General features: G+C 39.4%; 1 protein-coding gene across 1 annotated transcript; it reads right to left on the bottom strand.

The window, feature by feature from the left end:
- On the bottom strand, positions 8070-13045 carry LOC109232522 (protein MARD1). The gene is made up of 4 exons (XM_019398290.1): positions 12773-13045; positions 10169-10222; positions 9201-10078; positions 8070-8500 (listed from the first exon to the last, which is right to left on the bottom strand). The coding sequence occupies exons 1-4, from the start codon at positions 13043-13045 to the stop codon at positions 8395-8397; spliced, it is 1311 nt and encodes a 436-aa protein (XP_019253835.1). The 3' UTR covers positions 8070-8394.

Here is a 13861-nt window from a genome sequence, read left to right as displayed (position 1 = left end):
AAAAATTCTGCCATGAATACATTATACAAAAATTCAGAATACATATCAATACAGTTGAATAAAACATGTTGTAAGTAAGAACACTCAAACCTGATAGCATTAGACATATCAACTTGGAATTGAAACCTTTCAGCAATTGCATAATGCTCCATCACCGCTTTCAAATTGGCCTTATCCTTATATACTTGTCCAACCATAACCTCTCTTTGGTTAGTTTTTGAAATAATCAAATCCCTTTCAGTTCGAACACATTAATTGGGTCACCTCTGAATTGACTGACTCAAGAGCAAGTGTATAAATTGTATCAAATTTACTCACCCCATCTATTTCGTCTATTCGCATTAGGTCTCCTTAAATTAAACTACCTCCAGCTACAACTTCTTTGTCCATTGTTGTTATACACAAAGGATAAATCCTGAATTCTCTGTTCTCTTTTTCTACTCTACGTATACCTTGTAACCTATGTCGTTGTGTATTTCCATTGGCGTGCAATTTCCTTCCACTTTGTATTCAATTTTAATTGACTTTGAGCTCAAATCTATGGCAAGTTGCTTCGAAATCGATGCAACAAAATCATTGTACGTCGCACACTCTTTTATTAATACCCCCTCAATCAAATAATCGACATAGTTATTCACACTGTTCCACTTGCCAGAATGATGAAGTAGCACTGTTAAACTTGCCATCTATAAAATCGAATTTCAGTATATTTTTGTATATACTTCTATGAATTTCGAACAATATCAGCGTGCCAGAAATTCCACAAATTAGACCAAAAAAAAGGATGGATTGAAATCTCTTAAGATTGCTCTATTTTGTGGTGTTTTTCGGCTGAGGTTCTTTTCTATAACTGGAAATACATGTTTTGCATGTTATAATTAAGTTTGTTGAGTTATATTAGGAGTTTATCGCGTTAATTGATTCACTTACCATTTTTAAAAAGCTGAAGGGACCTTTTTTCCGCTGATTTACGTTACTGTATTCGCGAATATAGCTCGCGAATACATATGAATACAGTCTATGTGGTTGCTAGAATTCCCTGATTTCCGCCAAGTTTTGCTACTGTATTCATGAATACAGTAGCTTAAATACATCGAATACACTCTATAACAAGTAAAAACATAGTTATAGGAAGTAATCTAGTAAATTTATTAACCACCAAACAATAGTGGTTTATGAAAATTAACCTTAGTCCATTAATTTTAAGGAGGACAGGCTGGATCAGTATGCTAATGGACTGGGCTGGGTCAGAAATGGGCGGGCTAGGTTTAGTCTGACATGTTTAGAAACAGAGTCCAAAACTTAATTAATAATTTTTTGAACATAAAATAAATTTTGATGTTAAAAAAAATACAATAATGGGTATTTCGCAGTTTTATACTGCGAATTGGCTTAACGGATTTTTTGCCGTTAAGGCATTTCGCAGTTTAAAACTGCAAAATACTAAAAAAATAATTTTTTATGACATTTCGTAGTACAGTACTGTGAAATAGGCTGATTTTAGGCCCCACCAATAATTAACTGACATAACAATAATTCAAATACATAAAACGCAGTATAATACTGCGAATTACTTTGAAAAATTGTACACCCCAAGGTCGGACTTGCCTTATTTATAGGCACTTCAATTTTATAAAAATTCATTCAACACTTAAACTTCAAACATACGTTTATTCTCTCTTCTCCTTATCAATCAATTTTTTACAATGTCTGAAGTGCCAAAAATAAGGGTTTCACTGTATTGGGGGGGTGAGATTGTGGTGGAGAATAACTCTGTGAGGTATAGCTCACCTCCACATTGTCATGTTAAATTGCCGCTTAATATGGAGTACGATATATTGGTATCGTTGTTACGTAAAAAAATGAGTGAGCGGAGGCGTTCGGTTAGCCTTAAAGTAACCGGTAGATTTCCTTATTCAGTGACTCCGCAGGGGTTTGCTTATTATTCTGAGTTTAACATCGAGGATGATGAAACTCTTAGAGATTTTTTGCGAATTCCGGATGAATACAGGGAATTTATTGTAATAAAATTATTGGAAATGTACGTCAAGGTGGAAGACGTTCCTAGTAATGAGGGCGTGCATAGCAGGGATAACCCCCAGTCGTCGGGTGGTTATTCTGGAGCAGCGTTTGCCGGACAGATTGGAGATGAAAGAGCTTGCCTTGATTTAAACTTGTCACCACAGGCGAATGAGCAGCGAGAAAATAATGTTTCCACTTTATATAATCAACAAGACGACTGGTAAACTTTAATTTTACTACGTTTTAGCGATTTTTTTTTCATGTTTTAATTGGATTTGTATTAACACTTTTATAGGGGGTACCGTCCGGATTTGAATTTTACAAGTTATGACCTCGCCCCTAGTTGGAATCTGCGTAGGTCTGGAGTATTGGACCACGGTGGTCCATCTGGGAGTTATCACCAACCTGAAAATATCCATCATGAAACGTCAAGACAATACGATTTGTAAGTAAAGTGATATAGCGATATCTAAAGTATTTTTCCTGAGTATTGGGTAACTTAGGTTTTTGTTCGTTTTGTGCAGTGAAAACGAGCTTCTTGAAGCTCCTGGCCTCACACAGTTGCCCATAGACGACGTTTTTACTCGTGATTTGGCAGATGCGCAGAGTCAGGAGGATGATAGTGATTATGACAACAATGCGGATGAGTCTGGGGATGAGACACCCTTCCATGATGAGGGTGATGATGACGAGGAGGAAGTGAATGTTGAACCTGAGCTGACTAGGGAGCATGTTCCTCCACCTCCCGCTAGACCAAGAGTGTATGAGTCCCACGTGCCATTTCATGAGCGAAATATTCCCTACCTTGATAATTTGCCAAGCATGCCTAACGTTGATGCCCTAACAAGGGATGATGATGAATTACGGTCAGTGATGTGGGATGAATCTAGACCAGCTGTTCTTACAAAGGGCACGTATTTCCCCGATAAAGCTCGCCTAGTTAGTGCTGTAAAAATCTACAGTATAAGGGAGTGTCGTGAGATGACTGTAAGTGAGTCAACTACGGAGAAATACAAGGTTGTATGCCGTAGGTGGTTTATGGGTTGTCACTGGATGCTGCGTGCCACAAAGAAGAAATCAGGTTTGTGGAAAGTGGGTAAATTTATTAGCGAGCACAGATGTGAAATGGACACATTCAATGAGAATCACTTCAACTTGGATGTCGACTTGATTTCCCTTGTCTTGGTTCCATTTTTGGAAGTGTCCATTAGGTTCAAGATTAAAGAGTGTATTACAGCCGTCCACCAGGAGTATGGTTGTACTATAACCAAAAGAAAGGCATATCTCGGTCGCAAACGTGCCTTTGAACTTATTTATGGCGACTGGGATAAGTCTTTTTCTAATCTCCCCAGGTACATGGCTGCACTGCAACACTTTAACCCCGAGACTGTTGTTGAATGGAGGCATGAGCGAAGTCCGGACAGACCGGAATATATATTCAACTATGTATTTTGGTCATTTAAACCAGCAATTGATGGTTTTGTGCATTGCCGTCCTGTAATTTCCATAGACGGTACTCATGTCTATGGAAAGTATGATATTAAGCTTTTGATTGCAGTTGCTGTAGATGCCAACGGACAAATATTTCCACTAGCTTTTGCCATTAGTGCCAACAAAAGTGAAGAGACGTGGACGCAGTTCTTGAACCACTTGAAGCAGCACGTTGTCAAACAGCGTTCAGGTATTTGTCTAATATCTGATCGGCATGGTGGTATTTTAAGTTCTGTACGTCACTTGCCTGAATGGCAGGAACCATATGCATACCACCGTTACTGTGTGAGGCACCTGAAGGCCAATTTCCAGAAGAAATTTCCTGACAAGGCGTTGCATGACTTAATGTGGATGGCTGCAACTGAGCACCAGCAGTGTAAATTCACGAGGCGCATGGAAACGATCCGGCAGATAGAACCACGAGCCTATACTTGGTTGATGTAACATGACCCTCAAATGTGGACATTGCATGCTGATGGCGGCAGACGATGGGGAGCCCTCACTACAAACGTGTCGGAGTCCTTCAACGGCTTGTTGAAGTCTGCCCGTGGACTGCCTGTCACTGCCATGGTCCGCATGACTTTCAAACAGAGTGCAGAGAGGTTTGTTGAAAGGCATGCAACTGCATCGTCATTGATGGACAGGGGTCTTGAATTTATGCCAATACCCATGACAAGATTTGAAAGGTACAGGAGGCGGGCACAGTGGCATTCATTTCTTCAGTATGATCATGAACGGGGTGTTTTTGAAGTTAAGACCGCTATCAACGGACACCGTGGGAATAATCTACAGACGGTGAATGAAAATAGAAGGTTATGTTCATGTGGGAAATGGACCATCTACCACATGCCGTGCCCACATGCATTGAAGTGCTTTCAACAAGTTGGATATGGGGCAACAAACTACATTGATAGGCAATACAGTGTTGCAGCATACGTAGACACGTATAGTGGGAAGTTGCATCTATTAGGTGCTGAGCATTATTGGCCCTTTTAAGTTGGTATGTAACAAGGACTATTTGCGCAAGCTGAAAGTGCAAAAGAGAACGCGTATACGGAACCAAATGGATGTTGGTGAGTCCGTTTATGCGCGTAAATGTGGCATATGCTCTCAAACTGGACATGACCGTCGTAAGTGTCCTTCAGGTGGTGGGCGTGGCGGTGGTAATCCTGGTGCAAGTTCGTCCAATGTACCCAACTATCAAGCATACCCCTAGTCCTTTATTTTGAAAAAGCTGAGAAGCATGTGAAAACCCTGTTTCGTGTCAGGGTCATTTAATATGTTATTCGTAGTATAATACTGCGTTTTGTGGATTTGACATGTCCTGTTGAAAAAGCTGAGAAGCACGTGGAAACTCTATTTTAAGTCATTGAAGTTTACTATGTAATTCGCAGTATTATACTACGTTTTTGTTTGAAATCTTGACTATAAATAACGGTTGCATGGTACTTATATTCTTCGCTTAACAATAACCAAAGTTTCTCTATAAGAAATGTCTGCACAAAACGTTTATGTCCCAAGGTGCTACTGCGGAGAACAATGCAGTTTGTTCAAATGGTATCCAGAAGGTGCACGCCGCTCCAATACTACGTTTTATTGAGTTGTCATTTCGTTCTAAAAAAAGCTGAAAAGCATGTGAAAACCCTGTTTCGTGGAGTTGTCATGTCTATGTAATTCGTAGTATAATACTACGTTTTATGGAGTTGTCATGTTTGTAATTCGCAGTATAATACTACGATCTATTTGATATCTTGCCTATAAATAACAAGCGCGTTCAAGTTATTTTCTACGCTTCAAAAGAACCTATAAATAACGATCTATTTGTAGTGTCCTCAAAGATGGGCTGAGACGAAGACTGCATAAGAAAGTTACAATTAATTCATGGCAGCGATTTAAGGAAAAGAAAACAAATTGAAATATTAAAGTCATACAAACATACCGCATGAACTGCCGGGGACGATGGATAACTCAACCTGCGCCCGCCATCCACGTCCCGGGCAGGCCGACCCTCAGCTACGGTAGATGTGCATGCGAAGTACTGATCTACATCCCCGTCGAATGTACCCATGATCGACAATGCTCCTGACGGGGTGACCTGCGATGCTGGCAAAGATAGCTGAAGGCTATATGAAGGCATGCTGCTGGAAGGCTCATCTGCATGAGGGATATAACCCTGCTGGTCATCTCCAAAGCCCCCAACTCCGAACTCCTCGTCATGTGCATCGGCAGGTGGGTCGACAGGTACCTCAACGCCCCCTTGCTGGCCACCTCCTCGTCGTCCCCTGCGACCCCGTGGGGCAGCCCTGCCTGGTGGGGGTCCCCTCGCTGGTGCCCTACCCCTGGCTCGTGGGACTGGCCTACCCCTCTGGTAGGCCCCTGGAGCCACATACTGAGGCTCATGGTCTAACCTCTCGGCATCTCTCGCCTGCAACAGTGTCAGACGAGCCATCTGGGCCATCTCCCGGCCATACTCAACCACTTCAGGGATGTCCGAACGCTGCTGCATCTCCTGTCCCGACTGGTAGATGCGATGAAGCCCAATAGCCTGTGAAACATTTCAGTTAATTATTGGTGGGGCCTAAAATCAGCCTATTTCGCAGTATTGTACTATGAAATGTCATAAAAAATTATTTTTTTAGTATTTCGCAGTTTTAAACTGCGAAATGCCTTAACGGCAAAAAATCCGTTAAGCCAATTCGCAGTATAAAACTGCGAAATACCCATTATTGTATCTTTTTTTTTTTAACATCAAAAATATATTTTATGTTCAAAAAATTATTAATTAAGTTTTGGACTCTTTAGAAACATCCTTCACATTCTATGCATACAATGCATCTGCTGCCCCTAGGGGTAATTATAGGGTAAAATTGGGGAGAATAACAAGGGCAAGAAGCCAACAAGTAGGTTAAAAGAGTACTGTAGAGTGGGAAGTTGGTAAATGAGTTACATAATGCCGTAATGGTCCCAATTCCCAACTTGCATTCATTATTTATCTCTTCAGTTGTTGGGACTGTTGCAGCTCTCTCTCATATTTCATCAGTCACCAGTGACAGCCCCATGCCTGTTTCCTCTTCTCCAACCATCTTCATATACCTTCAGATTTCTTTTACTCTTCGGGACCAATATGTATTTCATTTGCTTTCTTTCTAGTACTACTAAATGTTTTTTGGCGTATTACAGGTTCATATAATTGGTGCTAAGACCATTAGCCCAACATTGCCAATTAGCTCTTCATAACATTTTCCACAGACTAACAACTTGTTGAGAAAAATAAAAAATAAACTTCATATTTCTATAACGTTAAATTCATAAATGATGCCAGACACAATTTAACATATTATCAGAACAGAACAAATAGTGGTTCTGAATTCGACTTTGTGTTTGAGTAATTGTAACTTTCTTGAAATAAAAAAAGTTTGTTAAAGTACAACATTTGTGGTGAAAGTTGAATTTTTGAAAACTTCACTTGAAATGCACAACTAACCCTGAGGGTGTTTGGATTGACTTTTAGGCTGGTCAAATAAGCTTTTAAGCTCTTTTTAATTTTTTTTTCAATACTTGACAAAGTTAAAAAGTGCAGTTTAAAAATTCTATGAACAAATGCAATAAGTAGGTCAACCCATATATTAGCGACAGTGGCGAAGCCAGGAATTTTCCTTAGGGTGTTCAAACTTGAAAGAAGTAAAAAAAAAATCTCTAACAAAGGGTGTTCAATATATATTATATGCCTCAAAAACCTAATATTTTACCTATATACACAGTGTAATTTCCAACAAAGGGTGGTCAGTTGACCACCCTTACCATAGTGTAGCTTCGCCCATGATTAGCGATATAAGTTGCTCCCTCCATTCCAGATTTATGTGAACCTATTTTCTTTTTGGTCTGTTTAAAAAAAATGACCCCTTTCTAAATCCGGAAACAATTTAGCTTAAACTTCCAATTCTACCCTTAATGAGAACTCCGTTCCAGTTTATGTGAAGCTATTTCCTTTTTGGTCTGTCCCAAATTCTAAATCTGGAAACAATTTAGCTTATTTTACCTTTAATGAGAAGCTTTTATAACCATACAAATACTCTGGAGCACTTTTTGACTTGTTTAGGACTACAAATTTCAAAAAGTCTTTCATTTTTCTTAAACTCCGTGCCTAGTCAAACAAATTCACAAACTGAAACGGAGGAAGTACAATTTATATGGAACTTAACAAGAACACACTGTAGTTGCTACACAAGACCACTAGCCCAAATTTTTAGCGTTTGATCCGTATCTCTTTTTTTAATTTCATCTAGGTTGTCACACTCATTAAACAATAGCATAGGTAGAATAACTTCTTGTATAATACTACGCCATGATAGTTTCTAGCTGAATTGTTTAATATGAAAGTCTGGTCAAAATAGCTAAACTTGGCCAATCAACAGATGATGAAAGAGGACATCCCAAAGAAGAGAAAAGAATCTACTCAATTGAGGTCATTGGTTATGATGATGTGTGCATTATTATGGGATTGATTAGTGTATATTATAATACCATAATCAAAGATAATGCCAGGAACTTTACTCTAACATCATCAATCAACATCATTTATATAAAACTTTCAAAAAGCATACAAAGTAGTGTCAGACACCATAATCACCTACTACATCTTTTCTTTCAAATAAAAATTCATCAATCACTTCAATATTAACTCATCAGCTTTCCTGTTCCTCAACAAAGACATATTCTTACCCCTAAACCAAAAACAAAAAAATAAGGCAAAAAAAAAAAAAATGACAGATACATCTAAACAGATTCAATTATGCCAATTTACAAAAAACAGTTTTGAATCTGCAATAGACAATAGTCACAGATAAAACTTGCCATCAGCCTTGAGTGACTCAGTTACTATCAAGAAATAATACCATATACATCATCAGTCTCTGGTTTAGCCATTCCCTCTTCCAACATCATTTCTTTGTATCTGCAATCACTGCTGCAAAATGCCTTCTCACCTCTAAAAAGAACACAGTACAGAAATACAACTCAGGACATAATGCATCACATATTGTTCTTAAAAAAGGAAAGTTTCAAAAGTTTTATCAATGTATTACTAATCTTTAAGGTACTAAATATAATTTTGCAGAACAAGGTGTGAAACTTTAACATCTAAGGTTACTTTTAGATTTAGTCTCTGATAATATTACTCTGATCTTTTGCATAATACACAGCCCTACAGAAATTCTCAATTCTACTAGAAATTTGCATAGAATATGTCCAGATTACCATGTCCTAGAGCAAACTATTCTAAAAAGGTGTATCAAACAACAATTAAGTCATGAAAAAGAAAAGCAAAAATCTCACCTTCATGAGTCATGCCAGATTAATAAACTTACAAACTGAAATTATCAAGTACTATAAAATAAACCATGAAACTTAAACATATAAGATACTTTAAAATAGTCTACTATTTTAAAGGGTCTTTTACAGAATACAGAACCTTTGGAGAAACTCTCAATGCTACATGAAATTTGGTAAGGGTGTGTCAAGATTACCATGCCCAAGAAACAGTACTAAAACAAGTCTCAAAGAACAATTAAATCATGAAAAGGGAAAAATCTCAACCTCATGACCACATTAATAAACAGATCAAAATACGAGCATAACTATAAGCCCCTAGGCAAGTTTGAAATTTTAAAATAGAAAATTTGGGTTACCTGTACATGTAAATGTCTTTCCCTAATCCAAGATTTTTCTTGCAAGAGTGACAGAAGCTGAGAAAGCTCTCAGAGGGATAGGAATAGCTCATTGGCAGACTGGGAAAATGCTCATCTTCTTTTCTTGAAGCAGAGTATTTAACAACACCACAACAGCTCTCAACAATGCAATCATCAAATATGTGAGTGGTTCTTGGATTTGGACCATATGAAATGACACAAGTATAGTCCTCAGAAAGCTCCATCTCAGCGGCAGAGAGACTACTGAATGCCCCTGGTGAATTTGGGATGTCCATGTTAGAATTTGAAGACCCAAATGGAGATTTCTTCATAGCAGATGGGGAGAAAGAACCTAACTGAGAATTTCTAGTCTTGATACCAAAATCACCAGGAGAAGGTGGTGAATCAGTAGGGGAATGAAAAGAGGGAGGCAAAGTAGTAGGGATCTGAATCTTCAATTGTGAACCAAAAACAACCATTCTGCTCACAGGATTCAATTCTTTGGAATCAGATTTTTCATCAATGAGAGCATCAACAAGGCCAAGGCCAACCCCTTTTGAGTCAAGTTTCTCCCAATGAACTCTACTATCTGGTTTAGGGGATCTTGGAGTGTTTGAGTTAGAATCAGACCAAAAAGGGTTTCTAAAAGCAGATATAGGTTTACTACTATCAAGTATTGAAGTAGGACTCATAATAGACTCAGTATCAGGAAAGCCCTTTGTAGCAAAACCAGTGAACAACCTTGGTGAACCAAAAAAAGAGGAAGAGGTTTTTCTACAGTTATCATTTGGAGATGGTAAAGAACCATAATCTGCCATTATAACTTTGTTGTTGGATATTCTTGAACTTTTCTTTAGCACAAAGATCTTTTTTTTTTCCTGCACCAAAATCAAAGCAAAGTTTCAAACTTTACACTTCAAGATCATCAAGAAATAAGTCAAACTTCATTTTCAACAAAGAATACACACCTTGATTGGTTTCAGCTTGTATCCACCATTAACATAAACTCTAAAGCTCAAGATTCAATTTTTAACCAACCCCAGAAACTGTTTTCTTTGACTTGTCAACTTACAGCTCTACCATAAAGTAAGGATCCAAAGAAGAAGAGAGGAAAAAAAAAAAGGCAACTTTTTTTCAGCAAGAATCCCTCATATCTGAGAACCGACATGAAACCTCAATAGTCATCATCAAGACCAAACATTTACACAAGCAACAAAAAAAAATAATGTCACACAAAGGCCTATAGGTCTTTGGTCATCTTTTTTCTCTCTTACTTTGCCTTTTCCCCTCTTTTGTTTCTTTGTGAATCCTCACAATGTATTATTTCAGCAAAACGATTTTATTGCATCATAAAGACCCAAAGCCTTACATGCAGACAAAGACCAACATATATATCAACAGTTATTCAACAAAAACAAAAATTAAATAATCCCCTTAAAAATAAAATAAAAGACTAGAAAGTCTGATTCACTGTTCTAGTGCTCCTATTAGTAGTACTTTTTTAACTCTATACCTCGTAGTGGGTTTTTGTCCTTTTCACAACCCAATACACTTTAGGCTCTTTTTTCCCCCTTTATCCACCCTTTACTCTTGTTTCAGTTTCTTTAAACAACCCATGGAGTATTACAGAATATTGTGAGAAAAAATGAAAGAAAAAGAAAGAATATAAAAAGGGTCAATCAGTGGAGGCGCGTGTGCATGAAAATCAGTGGTTTAGATGAAAACGTCTGGCTTTATAAAATATGGCAGTTTATTCGTGGTGGGTTTTCTTTTTAGGATTGAAAACTGATCAGTCACTGCACTCAGTCCTACTCTGCTAAACTGCTGCAACTGCTCTTCACTAGCTCTAGAAATCTGCAATCTATCTATAAATGGGGTCGGCCATTGAGTCTATTTGCTGAGGAGATGAGTGCATGAGCAGTGAATTCTTTGTCCGTAGATGCCAATTTTAAGGGCATGGTGGACAACTGTAGTACATTGGGAGATTATTTGTACAATCTTTACCAGCCTTTTTTACTTTTTCATTTCTTTTGTGAAAAATAAATATTAGTGTGTCTAATTGAAGACGATATTTAAGAAATAAAAATTGACATATTATTATGTATCGCGATACTAAACGTAACATAATATATCATGGTCCTCGAATATTTCATGTCACTTTTAACATTGTTTACCCTCATAATCGGATAACAATTAAATTTGTAAATAGTTTTAAGGATACGTGGATTAACATGACACAAAGCGATGAATTGAACTGTAATTGGAATAAATAATGATAAAAATAAATTCAAACCACACGAATTGAAAAGTTACAGCATTGGGAGATTAGCCACCCTTGAACTGGATGAACTTCGATGGATATCAGGACACAGATAAAATAAGAGTTTAATGAGAAAAATAATATATTGCTTTGGAATGCGTGCTACAATGTGATTTACAAGTGATCTGAGCCCCTTTATATAGTTGAGGAGTCCTACTTTAGGTACAATTCTATAAGAGGTAAAAATCTCTTAATTTGCTGATTTTCTGATTCTATATTCATACATGTCGAGATTCGCGCTGTAATATCCAACCGGTCACAGATATTTCGGCCTTCCGTTATTCCGGTCTTCTATCGGTTATACTGACAATGTTTCCTCGAGCTTGCTCGGGGTCAGGGTCAATTCCAGGTTCACGGACTCAATGTTCTCGAGGACGGACATTCGGATCTCGAGTTCAAGCCCGGTGGTATCGGGGTCGATCTTCAGTCTCTCGTGCTCCGAGCCCGATTTGTCATGTAGTAGACGAGCCCGGTTTTGACCGTATACAGATAGTCCCCTCGCTTTTTGGAGAGTAAACGACGAGAAACGATATGAGCTTCCGATTCTCACCTCGATACTCCGCGTCAGAAACGACAAAATGAATGAAACATCTCGTCAATGACGTCTTAATGGCATCAAATGCTTGTCAGTTGCTGGTCGGCCACTCTTGTATTTGAACCGTCGTTTGGAAACTATAAATACTCCCTTCTTCGTTCATTCAAACTTTACATCCAAACCTTCTCTACTCTTGTTCGTTAGAAATCTCTACATTTCCTAGCACTTGTATCCTGGTTTCTTGAGATCTTTGTAAGAACTTTCACTCGTCTTCATTCCAAACCAACAAGTGTATCCCTTTAACTTCCTTTTTTTCATCTTTTACCTTCCATTAAAAGAAAAGGGCGAAGACTTCAAAAATAATTCCCCAAAAAAAAACTACTTCTGCTTCACGGCCGGCCGTCGAGGAACCAGCGGCGGAACCTCTTCATAGCATGCTCATTCCTGGCGGGTGCTCGGTGATCACCGATTTTAACGTTGAAAAACCTTCACCCTTACTGGGCCGGTGTGAGAAGGTCTCGAGGTACATCTGCTCGATCACTGAAAAAATTGTCCCTGTGGTAAAAAAGGATTGCAACTGGGTCGGCAAAGACGTGGTGGTTCCCGGGCCCGATGAAGATATCACTACCCACGTCGAGGGATACTTAAATGTTTACACTTATCCCTTTACGCTGGGCCCATTGGACCCGGTAATCATCCACTTCTGCAAAAAGGTACAAGGTGTGCCTTGGTCAGATCCACTCTTTGTTTTGCAGGATCGTCATTCTTCTCCGGTTCTTCGTGAGCAAGATCGATTGATGCTCGTTCACCGTCTGCCACCTTATGCGCCTGTACAATCCCCAACTCTTTCAGGGGGGAGGGGGGACTGATTAAACTTGCACGCCTGGCTAGTAAATCCCCGTTCTCGAGCATCGATGAAGATCGGGATCGAGGTTGGCTAGGCCGTTTTGTCCGAATGAGGACCTTGGACCTGATCCCAGCCAACCACATGCTGTTCCCCAAGAAGTGGAATACAAAACGTAAGTAAAGTTTCGTTTTTCCCAAAATTTTATTTTTTAATCTCTTTTCCTTCTTTCTTATCGGTATGTGGCGGCGATGCAGCTTTTGCTTGGGTCCCGAACGCAGTCCCTCGACTCAAGGAGTGAGTCGAGGACATTGTCTCTAAAAAGCCATATTCTGAGTGCGCATGAAGCAAACTTTCAAAAGGCCGGTAGGAGGCCCGTTCTCACGGTGAGATTCCTTTATTGAGTGGACAACACTTGGGTTTCCTTCATGCTGCTGAGTTCTTACTTGTTTCGTTTCCCTTTGCAGGTCTTTCCAAGGATATCGCAATGAGGCCTCCATCTAGTGGCGAGGATTGCCCCGCCGAGTCCCCTACTCCGGGACAAGGTGAGGAGAAGAAGAGAAAAAGGGCTTCGAGTTCTCCAAACTCGGAGAAGAAAAAACCAAGGAGGAGGTTGGTGCGCAAATCCAAAGAAAGCATTAGTTCCCTAGCGCCATTATCGGGCTCTCTCCACCGGCTGAGGAAGGAATCCGAAGAAGAAGAAGAAGAAGCTTCTGAACTGGTGGCCCATGTGCGATCGCAGTTCGAGAGATAAGGGGCCTCTGAACCTATGAGAGGCGAGACTAAATTGCCTCAACTCAGGGAGGCCGATGAGGGGGTCGTGGCCGAGGCTTCCAAACTAGAGGGAGGCAAGACTATTTTTCCTCAAGTTAGGGAGGCCAAGACCGATTTCCCGGGCAGTGGGCAACGTCCCGAAGGACATACTCGGTGTGATAGATCTCTCCGAGTCGCCTTCGTTCACT

This window comes from Nicotiana attenuata, chromosome 9 (assembly GCF_001879085.1).
Source record: "Nicotiana attenuata strain UT chromosome 9, NIATTr2, whole genome shotgun sequence".
Lineage (NCBI taxonomy): Eukaryota > Viridiplantae > Streptophyta > Magnoliopsida > Solanales > Solanaceae > Nicotiana > Nicotiana attenuata.
This window is presented reverse-complemented; position numbering and strand designations above follow the sequence as displayed.